The sequence below is a fragment of the Lutjanus erythropterus genome, chromosome 23, assembly GCF_056507025.1.
Source record: "Lutjanus erythropterus isolate fLutEry1 chromosome 23, fLutEry1.hap2, whole genome shotgun sequence".
In the NCBI taxonomy this organism is placed as follows: Eukaryota; Metazoa; Chordata; class Actinopteri; order Lutjaniformes; family Lutjanidae; genus Lutjanus; species Lutjanus erythropterus.
The window spans coordinates 27,343,415-27,356,405 of record NC_139339.1 but is presented as its reverse complement, the minus strand read 5'-3'; the positions used below and the strand labels follow the sequence as shown (position 1 = coordinate 27,356,405).

At 41.3% G+C, this 12,991-nt stretch overlaps 1 protein-coding gene across 2 annotated transcripts in view; it reads left to right on the top strand.

The window, feature by feature from the left end:
• The window catches only part of nat16 (N-acetyltransferase 16), a 38,570-nt gene extending 29,839 nt beyond the window's left edge, over positions 1-8,731 (top strand). For both annotated transcript variants that reach the window (XM_084713008.1, XM_084713007.1), the window contains 4 exons: positions 4,253-4,478; positions 6,268-6,492; positions 6,662-7,002; positions 7,122-8,731. In XM_084713008.1, the coding sequence (XP_084569134.1) occupies positions 4,263-4,478; positions 6,268-6,492; positions 6,662-7,002; positions 7,122-7,350 (1,011 nt within the window). In that variant the 5' untranslated portion in view covers positions 4,253-4,262 and the 3' untranslated portion in view covers positions 7,351-8,731. The remainder of the gene's footprint in view (positions 1-4,252; positions 4,479-6,267; positions 6,493-6,661; positions 7,003-7,121) is intronic.
• The last annotated feature ends 4,260 nt before the right edge of the window (positions 8,732-12,991 follow it).

The window sequence follows — 12,991 nt, the reverse complement described above, 5'->3', positions numbered from 1 at the left end:
ACGTCATGTGTTAATGCATTATGTCCCAACTTAATTAAAAGCAAAAATCTTCAGAGCGAGCATCTTGTTTTTGTTTTCTTGCGTGCGGACCTGTACGCTCTGAGCCGTTCTCATTCCTAACTTATTTGGTACCAAAGTGTCATCACCGTCTTTTGGCGACTCATACAGACGCGCATGGTGTCCGCATCGGGAGGAGGTGTGGTGGATGAATGGCTCAAACAAACACAGGACTTTCGCCAAGGAGACCAGGGTTCATGTTCCGCGTTAAACCAAAATGTTATTAAAAGTTTTAAAGTGTGTAACGTTACATGTCACGTGGCATACATAACAAATTTGAACCTCAAACAAGGTCTTATCCTAAACCTTCCCAAATAGTTTTTGTGCCTAAATGTACCCAAGCTGTGACTGTTTCACAACATAAACCATGTATTAAAAAGGCTTTCTGACAGGATCTTATACAGCAGCTAAAGGGAACCTTGTGCGCCTGTATGAGACACTGAGGGGATGACAAAACGAAACAAAAACAAATTTGACGAGTTGGGCTGAGAACAGGTTGTGATGTCGGTGATTTTGTTCAATAAAGGCCTTTTTAACAGTCATTTTGATAGCAATGATACTAATTAAGTTTCTGTTCAATTTAGAGTCAAACAGAGTCAAAGACTGCCACACAAAATGGAACAGGACCTTAATTAGTATCATTTGAAACACCTGTGTTTACACTATTTCATGTCCAAAATGGCTGCCGTGAAAAAGGTCTATTATTCAATATTCAATATTAGTTCTGTTAGCACCCAAAAAGAATTCTTCTACAAGGGTTCCGTGCCAGAACCCTTGTAGAATTTTGTGTATCTACTCCAATGACCCTCACCCCATCCAAGTGCCCAACACACAAGTTGTTTATCCTAACATATCTTATCAGGATCAAGTAACAATATTACGGGCAACATAAGTCGCGTTTCCACTGCGGTAATTTTCCCCAGGGACTACAATCTTTTAGAGGAACTCTCATTTCCATGCAGGGACCAGGGTCTAAAGTAATTTCCAGGGAGATTATTTTATCCCCCAGAATGTCCCTTTTGTGCTTCCCGAAAGTAGAGGAACCCAGGGGGAGCGGCTTGCAGCATGGAACATTTTTGATTGGTTTTGCACAGCATTTTGTTTCAGCAACAATTTTTAAAATCTGTAGCGCAAACCATTTTGTTTTTCATTTTATTGTGCTTCGGCACATCAACCTGAGTTACTGAAGAAAGCTTTCAACAGATGTACCCATGACAGTCACTGTCTAGCAGTGGCATTTAAAAACAGCTGTTGCTTTTTCATACATGAGTGGACTAATTTGCTTAATCTTTTCAGGTCTTGAGACTGTGGTGGAAGTGCAGACAACAACACACTTAAGGAAAATTTCAGGTCCTTGAAAAGTAGTTCCTGGGATTAAAAATTCTGGGTACTTCCAGTGGAAATGCGTCTACAGTTGGCTTTTACAGAGAAAATTCAATATTTTTGCGGTAAATTGACTTTCATTTGTATCTCCCAGAATTTCTAGTCTTCAACTACTCAAAGCGCTTTTACACTATGTGTCACATTCACCCATATTCATATGCTAATGAAGGGGCTGCCATTCAAGGTGCCTCTGCTCCTAACCCTACATCATTCCCACTCCAAAGCCATAGCCTTTGGGAGCAATTTGGGGTTCAGTATCTTGCCCAGTAATGCTTTAACATGTAGACTCGAGTGAACCGGAGATCAAGCCATTGATGTTAAGTATAGGGAATGACCCACTCTACCCACTGAGTCACAGGCACCTCCAGATTTTATGTGGATGTTCAGTGAGTGTTGAGTGTTGCAAATTGAGTCAACTGAAGCAATAAACTCTTCAGTGCATACTATATTCACCTGGAAAAATGAGTACTTCTGCATGTGGAGCCTTGCTGGCAATGCCTACATGTACCAGGATGTGTTGGCCGTGAGCTTCTGATGCCCACGTTCATGGGGCCTTTTCATCACCACCCTAGCCTATAGCTGTTAGTTTGTTGGGCAAAACATAGCATTAGATGGCAAAAATACTTAAAGATGTAGAAATACAGAAATGGTCTGTAGTTCGTCTTATCACCAATGACCACACTGGAAGTAAGAAGAACAACAGATTTTGCAGCAGGAGAACTCAGCTTTTTTCAGTAAAAATTTGTTGATTCAGTTGGCTACTTTTACCATCAACACTAACTGGACATCCACATAAAAAGTGGCGAATTTTCCCTTTAAGACACAATTTTCTTATGAAACAATTTTGGTTTCGGCTTTCTCTGTTTTCTTGTCGATTTAATTCTGTGAATCCTGTAGCCAAGTTATGGACACATGCCAGTGTTGTAATGTGGAGAAGGCATTAGTGTATGGATTAGGGGGATGCAAGTAATGGATTTACAGGATATCAAGATAGCCGCCAGTTTTTCACTTCCTGTGTCTGTTGGCATTCATCAGCTCTTTGTCCAGTCTTTTTGTCTGTTTCTGCCTCCCATTCTCTTTAACATGTGTCATCCGTGGTTCTCTTTGTTGTGTTTTCTCCATCTGGTCCATTCACCCACCTTCCCCCGCACATCTCTCTCTACTTACTTATCTCTCAAGCCGGTTATCTGTGTTTGGTTCCCCTTTGCTCAGTTTTTTGGAATCATGATTGTGTTTCAGCTGATTCAAAGTGTGCTGAGTTTATGATAATGTTTTGTCCTGTCCCGCTGGTTGTTCATTCCTGGATCAATCTCATCCCTTTCAATTCTTTGTCTTTTTCAAAATCTTTTAACCAACACCTTGGAATGTCTAAATACAATTGGCGATGCTTTGTGACTTGATAGGTTAAGGTGGATTCCTCTGGACTATTTTTTTTTTGTCATTTGTGAAAAATTCTCCAAAACTTTTATCTGCTCCCAAGGCTTGGTCTCACTTAGGATTTGTTCAGACTGCAGGAAAATCAGATTTGTTTCTCAAATCACATCTTTAAGACAGATCTGTGTCCAGGTATCACCAGCCTATCTGCATGGGTTGCTGTGGTAACAATGTAGTCGTCAGTAACTATGTATGCTGGTGAAGCCCTCCAAACAATACCGCAATCAAGTCAGTCTACAGAAGTTTTTCTCAGTGTTGTCCACCATACTACTCTGCTAGTAGCAGCATAGATTCTGTTCAACTGCTTTGATACACTGTCACTCTGGATTTGATGTCGCTGTTGTGTGTCACATTGCAAAAGAAATCCTGTTTGAGTGGCCAAAGCATCTGAGACGGACTGAGACGCATCTGTAGAAACCCAATTAAAATTGCGTTTCAAACCATCTCCTTAGAGTTGATATGCAAAAACTGCATTTTTGGGATTTTTTGCTATTCAAACTTGCTAAAATCAATCTGGATACAATCTGGATATGCCAAAAAAAGGGATTTGGACTGGCAGTCTGAACAAGGCCTTAGTGTTCTTCTCCTTCTAGAGTTCAGCCTCTAAAACAGAGCTGTTAGTGTAGGCTTCTGTGACGAGCTCGTTGTGGCTGCCAAAGTTGTGGCGTTGGCATGGCACGGATGCAGAGATTGGCCTTTAATACCCTTTTAAGACTACAGAGTCTATTGTAGCGTGTCATGGCTTGTCATGGCCCTGGAATCACCATGCTGCTCCATTGTTGCTCAGAATTGATGGATGCAGGACTGAGCAGTGAGGGCTGTTGTAAGGTAGCCGTCATCTCCTCCTGGCATCACAGTTCCACAGTGTTGCTTTGTGAAGTGCTGTCCTTTAAAAGGTATTGACAGAGCCTGCATGATGGCAGCACAAGCAGGATTACCAGCCAGGGTTAAGTTACTCTCTCAGAAGTCCCCATACGCTGAATGGGGATATTCTTTCCCTCAAATAAAAGTTCTGGTAATGCTTTGCCACTGCTGTTTCTCTGCTTTCATTGATTGCTTACAGTATGTTTCATTCAAATCATATGAACACATATGGCTTGGGTGACACATCCAATTACGATATTATGATATTGATGCACTTTGTATTCTATGTATCTATTTCTGCACCACCCAGAATTTTCCACCTTTCAGGAACTCCTAGGCTGGGATAGCTCTTGGGCTCTCCTCAATCCTGGTTTAGGAAAATGGATTAAAGTAGGACCAGTTGGTTGTCACTTTTGACTAGTCGTTTTTTGACTGGTTGAGATTGACATCCTGCTCTGAGATGCTTAGTAAACACAAGCTACAATAATCTCTCCCCCACTTTGTATCTCATCAGTTGTTTCAAGATGAAGATTGATACCAGCCTGACTATGCCCCAGCTTCCAGAGGCCCTGTCCCAGGCAGACCTTCAGTTCACTGTGGCCACTGAGGAGGACTTTGATGACATCATGGCTATGAGCCAAGACATCTATGGAGGCCTTGACTACCTGCCAACCAGATACACCAGCTGGCTGCAGGAGGCCAACCGTACAGTCATATTGGCCCGCAAACAGGGAAAAGTGGTGAGTCAAGTTCAGTTGTTTACAGAGAGTATGCCATTTTCAGCATATTCAGTTGATGGAATAATGACTTCTGATGGCAAACAGACCTTCACATGACCCATCTTTGCATACAGTAATCCTATGGCAGATAAAGCTGAAATTGTAATTATGTTTTTACCAAGCCACAGAGATGGACCGATGGATGGAATATAGATACCTTAAATCTTGTCATCTACCCTTGTCTGCAAGGATCCATGTGAACATGTGAACTGTATGCAGACCAGAGTTGGACAAGTTACTCAAAGACTGTAACCAATTGCTCATTATAGATTACTCATTTATTAGTCAGTAGCAAAAGTAGTGAGTTCATCACTCATTACTTGTGCGGTTAGTGTGGTTACACACCCTCCAGCTCAACCCAAACAAAATGCCTGAATGCATGCATACTTTTGGCTCGTGTTGGTAAAAGAGCTAAGAACACACATTTTAATAAGACAACTTTGGAGTTACTGGGATTCACATTTTACCTCATGTCACTTCAAAGTCTTCTGCCATGCTAAATTCTATAAACAGATTCCATATATGAATATTCAGCATGTATAGGTAAAAGACAAGAGTTTGGTATTGAAACCATCCTGGTTTCCATTTGTAGTCCAAATAGTATTGATCAATCTAATTTGAACATGCAGGTCAACAATTCATGTGGAGAGCAAAAGAGGCACAAAAAAATAGGCCAAAATGTGGTCTTGGAACCCAAAGACAAAGTTTTTTTTTTTGGGTATTTGTTTATAGAGATTAGCCTCCAACTCCATTTGGAGTATGTAGCCCCAAAACATATTCCATTGCTGCAAAACGATAGCAGTAGGTTCCCATATCGGTGCAATGTTATCACATCCTGGACCAATCTCTCTACTGAGGGCAGAGAAACCAATCTGATACAAACTTTTAACAAGTAATAGAGTGTTTCATGAACTCTGTGTTTATGTTTGATCAGACTAAAGGACTCAAAGTGTTGTGTATGTAATCTGTTTTGGAAGGCTGTAGGTGATTCTTCAGCCATGTCCTTCAGCACTTCTTGGGGTATCCCAAGGTATTCCCAGGGCAGACAGGATATGTAATCTCTCTAGCTAACTGGGTTCTCCTTCCAGCTGGACGTGCCCGAATACATCCAAAGGAAGGTATCTGTGAAGCAACCTTATCAGATGCCTGAAGCATCTCAAGAGGCTCCTTGTCACACAAAGGAGCAGCAGTTCTGCTCCAAGCTTCTTCTCAATATCTGAGCTCCTCACCTCGTCGTTATGGGTAAAAACTAATTCTGGCCACTTGAATCAACAATCCCATTCTTTAGGTTATCACCCAAAGGTCTTAATGTAAGGGTTGGAAGGTACTCTTCAATATGGCAGCCCAGTATATTGATGTGACACCAAATGTTAGCCAGTCTTGCATTCTGTTTTAGTCTTGCTTGTTAAGAAGATCCCAAGATACTTAAAATCACTTGGTAGAGTGACCCATTCCCAACCTCAAGAGAGCAATCCGCTGTTTTCTGGGTGAGTACCATGGCCTCAGAGTAGGAGGTGGTGACTCTCATCAACCCTGCTTCATTCTGGGTCGCAAACTGCCCCGCTGTGCACTGGACATCCCTGCCTGAAGACACCAGCAGAACCACATCATTTTGCAGACTGTGCAGTTCTGCTGGCATGTGGCTTAGACTATTCCTGCAGTAGAACTGGTGTAAAGTTCTATAAACAACCATTTCAATGTGATCATCTGTAATTTTTTTTTTGTCCTTTGCCTCTGTGTTGTTCGGCAGATTGCTCTGGAGTCAGTGTGTGTGATTGACGATGGGGAGACTATGCTGGTGGAAGGTCTCCGTGTCGCCCCTCAGGAAAGGGGCAAGGGTGTGGCAGGAGTTCTGCTGCGCTTTTGCTCTGAGCTGGTCAAATCCAAGTACCCTGATGTCAAAGTAACCCGCTTGACTCGTGATGATCAGCTTGGACCCAAGGATTTCCAGAAGTATCGCATCATAACCAAGCAGGTATCAGCAACAAGAGAAGCTAAAGGTTCTTTCTTTGTTTTGGTGTGTACTTACAATTAATGCTGTTGTTGTTATTGCTCCATGAAAAATGCATTAAGTCCTGAATTCAGCCAGTGTGTTTAGTGTTGTAATTCTTTCTCAGCTCACACATTGGCTTTCTTCTCAACAGGGTATTCTGCTGGTGCGCTTCAGGGCTGAAGACCTCAAGCTCCGTCTGTCTGAGCATGGTCTGGGTGGAGACATCCAATCCTCTTTGACCAACTCCTCCAACCCTGCACCAGTGCGTCTCGACCACACAGCTATTCACCGGCTGTATCTGACCACTGACCTGATGCAGAGCGTCCTTCCTAATTCCACGATTATTCAAGACTGGCAGCCATTCAAGCCTTTGCCCAGCAACATGGCCATCCTGTTGAAGAAGGAAATTGACTGGATGGTGGATGATCTGTCCAACCCTACTGTGGCCAGCCTCTGTACCTTCCCGTTCAGGGTGCCCATTGGAGATGACTGGTAAGTCCTTTCTCTAATAACAAGCAGATGTTGCAAGTTAAGTCAGCACTGTCCATAAGGAAGACTAACGAGCAGTCCTTTCTACTCAGTCAACTGCTACACTTTATTTTTAAAACTAGGTACTACCTGAACATTGACATGTTCGGTAAAGACCTGGACCTGGCTCGGCAGCAGTTCTTGTGCCACCTGCAGCGCCACACCGCCAACCTGAAGGGTCACGTGATGTGCCAGATGTTCCTGGATCCACCACTCTGGAAGCCCATGGCTGAATTCTGCCACAACACCTTGAGTGTTGAGCTGGTGAAGGAGTACAACGAGCAGTGTGTGGTGGAGTCAGATGTCATCTAGTTGCAGAAGGTGGATGGAAAGGAGTAGAAGATGAAGGAGCCAGAAAAGAATGAAGACAAGGGTCTGAGCAACAAGGAATGGACACAACTCAATTACACTTAACAGAAAAACACAACCCTCTGTATCGAGGAGATAGAAACCAAGTAAACAAAATGTAGTTTCTACAAAGCAAAACAACTTCCAAGAATGCAGTAAGTTAAATTCAACAACACACAAATATATACAGGACATGGACATAAAACCATGAACACATCATGTAATCAGCTACAATAGCTCTGTGAAAAATAGTGATTTTGTAAAGATTCTAATATTCAAGAGATGTGTTGATACAACTTTACAGTCATTTGTAAGGCCATAGTTTAGAGGTGTGATAATAGTAATATTTTGTGCCACCAATATACATAAAGAGGGGGGACTAAATTACATGAACACCTTTTAGTAGAGGGTCAGAAATGTTGGACTGGATCCATAACAGACCCAAAGATCATAAATTAGTTTCCTAGGGTTTCCAAGGGCAGTTGGCACTGTCAAGATGGTTTACTGTTGGTCAACAGTGCAAATATGTGGGTCAGAATTCATGCAAGTTGAACTTCCTGTAAATCGTGATTGATTTTGGTCCCAAAAATTGCTGCTGTAAAGGCTGATGTGATTGGGCCCTATGGAGTCTAATCCAACAACACAACAAACTATAGCCTCAAAAGTGACCACTAAGTTGAATCATCACCTTGTTGGCTTAGCTAGAATTTAAGCTTTATCACAATGATTACATATGTTTCTGATTATGTCCAGCTTCTGTATGTCAGACATGGAAGGATGTAGTAAGAGTGATGAACTTGGGGAAGCTTTCTCACACCGGTAGCAGTGACGTAACCTAAAACCTAAAAACAGTCAACATGCAAATGCTATCCTTTGAAGAAAAGATTCAAGTACCCTTTGGACATCTCAATTCTTTCATCTCTGTTCTTTCTGTAAATATGAACCTTCTAAATATGTACACAAGCTGAGTTGGGTTACTAAATCTGCACAACTCTGAAGGCACTTTATTAAAACTACACAGACAGGTTGTGTCTACATTAGAATGAAAAGGAATAGTTCAGGATCAAATATCGAAGATCCCATCACTCTAATGCTGATGGATGCATCTATTAACTAGTATTACCTTAGGAACATCAACAACAAATCTCTGCAGAAACAACAAAGCAAAGCCTGTTAGTGAAATGAACATGCTCAGTCACATATTGACTGACAATTTATCCTTCGTTATGGTCAAACTTATGTCTTAGCTTTTGTCTTTTTTGTTTCAAATCTTTGACTGTATATATATGTTACTAATTTAATATTTTCACTTAAATGCTGCAATAAATTTTTAACAGAAACGATTAACTTCTGAAGCTGTAAGTGAAATCTAGGCTTACTTTTGTAGATCGCTAGCATAATGCCAAACAAAATGCTAATGCTTGAAAATGTTTAACAGACTACTGTGCAGTTTATTACTGGCTTCAGCTGACGTATAGGGAGAAGGAGAAGGAAAATAACTGTGTTAGAATTAACAGAAATATGCTGTCATATGTTTTAACCATCACTAACATTAGCTGACAAAAACCTTTTGAAGAATAGTGTTCCCTGTGACTGTGCAAGAGCAGTTTTCAGAGAAGTTTCCATCATGTTAGTGCAAACTAATCTCTAATTTAAAGTGTAGACATGAACAGAATCTTGTGGATTATACCATGGCCAAGGACAGTGTTGATTTCTGCATGACTGGCACCATTAAAATAGATAAAAACTGCTTTAGAGCTCCTTTATGTGGAGGGGTGACCAGCATTCTTCTAAAACATATTCTCACATTTTGGGAGGGTTTTTTTTACTTGTTTGTGTATGAAACTTGAAGCAACCATAGCAACAATAATTTAGCAGTAAACTCAGCTTTAAGGTAACCCCGCAACTGATGACAGTTAGATCAATTTGTTAGCTATGCTACCTGTATGGCACTTTGTTGGCATGTTGGTCCTCCACTTTTGTCCAGACCGAAATGTCTTGACTATTGAATGGATTGTCATGAAATCTGTTACAGACTTTCATGGTCCCAATTACTTTTCATTGTGGCACCAGCAGTTTGGGTAGCTACACTACAAGATTACTGTCATTAAAAAGTAACTTGGTTTGTTACAGTGTTACCCTCTAAGAAAAGTAACTTGTTAGAGTACTCTTGCACTACCAAAAATACCAATACTTATATATTATTGGTTATATTGTCCTGACAATCTACATCAACATTTCAACATTAAGCTAATGAATCAGTTAGCTTCTCAAAAGACATGCCTGTATGCGAACTATGAAAGTAGACTAACCCAATAGACAAGAGACTTACCCAACCAATACTCATTAATAATGTGGGAGAAGTTTTCAAATCATGTGTCAGATAGTTGTTTCATCTGACTAGACTTCCAGAGCTAAAAAGCCTCTCCATGGGCGCACTGGGTGGTGGTTGAGTTTGGCTCGAAGAAAGATTTGATCACGGAGAATTTGATCAATACATCCATCTCAAGGCCTGTCTTGAGATACTCCGTGATTTCAGTGTCCAGTGTCCAGTGTCAGGACAGCAGTTCTTGCAATGGTGGAAATACAGTAAAATTGTAACCCAACGGATTGCTTATTTGACAATGTAGATAAATCACTGAGAATTGCAAAACCTACGTGTTATGTTGCTCATTGCAACAAATAAGTAATCTGAATACTGTAACAAGTTATTTTGTAACACATTACCCCCAACACTGGCCACTAGTAGGTTGACATAATAGCATTTCACACTGCATATTCTTAGCTCTGGGCTATCCTTAACCCTGGGCTAAGAGTTAACCTTGGGCTAACTTAGCCCCTTTTCACACCCATATTGTTAAGCCAGGGATAAGCTAAGCACAGGATTATATGATTCACATTGCATTTTTACTAGCCCTGGGTTGCATGTTTGTTGGTACACCAACTCATGAACATTTTTGAATATTCCGTGACTACTCCTTTCTTTTAACCCTGTTTCACACTGGCAGCTTCTAGCCCTGGGTTTAGTTGATTTTCAGGGGATAACCCCACAAACCCAGGGCTGAGCCTGCCGTGGAGCAGGGCCAACTAGCCCTTGGCTAAAGTCATGGTTATCCCACTTTGGAATGTTCCAGGATATGTGGAAGCTTTCTTAGCCTAGGGCTAACAACTCCCTTAGCCTGGGGCTAAGTGCAGTGTGAAAAGCCCTATAGATTGCCTTACAATGTAGCCCAAAGTTTATTCCACATATTCATTTTCCGCAGGATTAATTGTAATAACTTTGATGATCCTCAGGTCAGCATTTCAGTTTAGTTCAGTGTAACACTTTTATGACCAAATAGTCTACCTGGAAAACTATTGACATTCCCATCAGCCTGATGTCATTTTTGCTTAATGCTAATTAGCAAATGTTAGCATGCTAACATGCTAAACAGATAGCAAACTGGGTAAACTTTAAGCTATACCTGCTACACGTTATCATATTAACTGTCATTACTAGCACGTTAGCATCCTGACATTAGCATTTTGCTAAAAGCATCACTGTGTACAGCCTTACAAAGCTGCTAGCATTGCTTCAAGTGGCCATGGTATAAGCACAAAGCAGATACAGATGTGTCACCATAAAGAAAATATTAAACTTGGTGGACATTATTTTGCCTCCATCTGCCTGCTGTCCATTATTTTGTTGTACTAGGACAGCTGCATTATCACCTACATATATTATCTCTATTAGAGCTCATAGCAGGCCCAAATGTTTTTAAAATTTCTCTGGATTAATTTCCCCTTTCTCATTACAATGACATCACAGGAGCATCCATGGCACAGCACCACCATTCTTTACACTCCTTAAATCTCCCTTTAAATGCCCTCATAAAGGGTGTGAAACAGGACCATTTGTCTGAGCCAGACAACTCACTTGACTTTGATCACCTTCTTCTTCTGGTATGCAATTTTCTAGGCATAAGGATGACCTATTTTCTGAAGAAAGATAAATGATGAGTCAGTCCTTTAAAAAGTTTTTAAAAAGGGAAATAAATGATTAAAAATACAGACACTTTTTAAAAATTATTAATGTTAGGAAGGACCTATTTGAGATGCCATAATGGTCAACATATTACAGGGAGCATAACAAAATAGGAAGATGACTATCTTTTTACCCTATTGTTTGTAACCAAAGAAGGCACCACTCATCTAAACCGATGCCCTATTATTTGCTGCCAGGAGTGAAGTGAAGATATAGAAGGTTGGAATGCCATGGGAGTAATTATTTTTATAGTTTGTTTCCTCATGATCACAGATTTTTTTTTTTAAATCTATTTATAAAATTGGTATCGTGACACAGAATCATTATTTTGTGATCTGAACCAAACTGTGATTGATTGACATAAGTGATTTAAAACATTCATAGCATATGCTGGTATTTCCAAAAACGTTGCAGCTACTCAGACTTTCATTAAGACGTGATAATTTGTGGCGTAGAGCAGTTCATCCACTGAATCGCAGGGTTGGTGGTTTGAGCCCCACCTCTGCATGGCCTCATGTCAAAGTGTCCTTGGGCAAGCTCCATAGCCACTGGGGTTCCAAGAGCCAGGGCATTCCAAAATTCCCATTCCCAAGACTGCATACATGGGGAGGGCTGCGTCAGAAAGGGCATCCGGCATAAAAAGCCTATGCCAAATCAAATGTACAGATCCTTGGTGGATTGTGTGGGCCCGGTCTGCCAGCAACAGCTACTTCCTGTCAGCAACATTTCCAAGATAGCCCTAGATATGCTCCAGTTTGTTGGGATATGTATCCCTGTCAGCACGTTCTGTGTCTGCCCTGGAGTTTCCTCCCAGTTGGACATGCCAGGAGACTCTCTAGAGAGCAGCCCTGGAGGGATCCTGATTGGATCCCCGTGAGATCTGACACCCTGTGAAGAAAATTCATTTACGTTGCTTGTGTCCACGATCTCATTACCTCTGCCAAGGAGGTTATGTTTTCATGACATTCGTTCATCTGTCTGTCAGCAGGATTGCAGAAAATTACTGGCCAGATTTTCACAAACTTGGTGGAGGGGTCTAGCACAAGCCAAGGAAGGGCCCATTCAATTTTGGAGTGGATCCAAATCACAGGGCAGATAATTATTTTTCACTTTGGCTAACATTGCAAGATAGGCCATTTGGCTTTGGTGAAGGTCTGCACCCTCTAACCAATCATTTAGGGTCGCAAAGTAGATCTTAAGTAGAAATTAAGAGCTTTGACTTGAGTATGACAAGCCTGGCACACCAATTTATCTGTCGATCTTATGTTCCATCTTATCCTCACATGTAAACAAGACCTCAGGGTACTTGAATTCCTTGACTTGTGGCAGTTACTCTGTCTCAAACCAAAGTGGGCAATGATCATCATGAGAGAGCTGAAGGCTGGAATGGAGATCGACTGGTAAATCCACTGCTTGGCTTTCAGCTTGGTAAAGCATGCACATAACTGCTGACACAGCACCATTCTGCCTGTCGATCCTGCCTTCCAAGTTACCACATGCATGAATTGCTACATTGTTGGCAAGAGGACTTGGCCACTTGGGGATTAGACCCTTGGACCTCCCAGTTACAGGGCATATGTT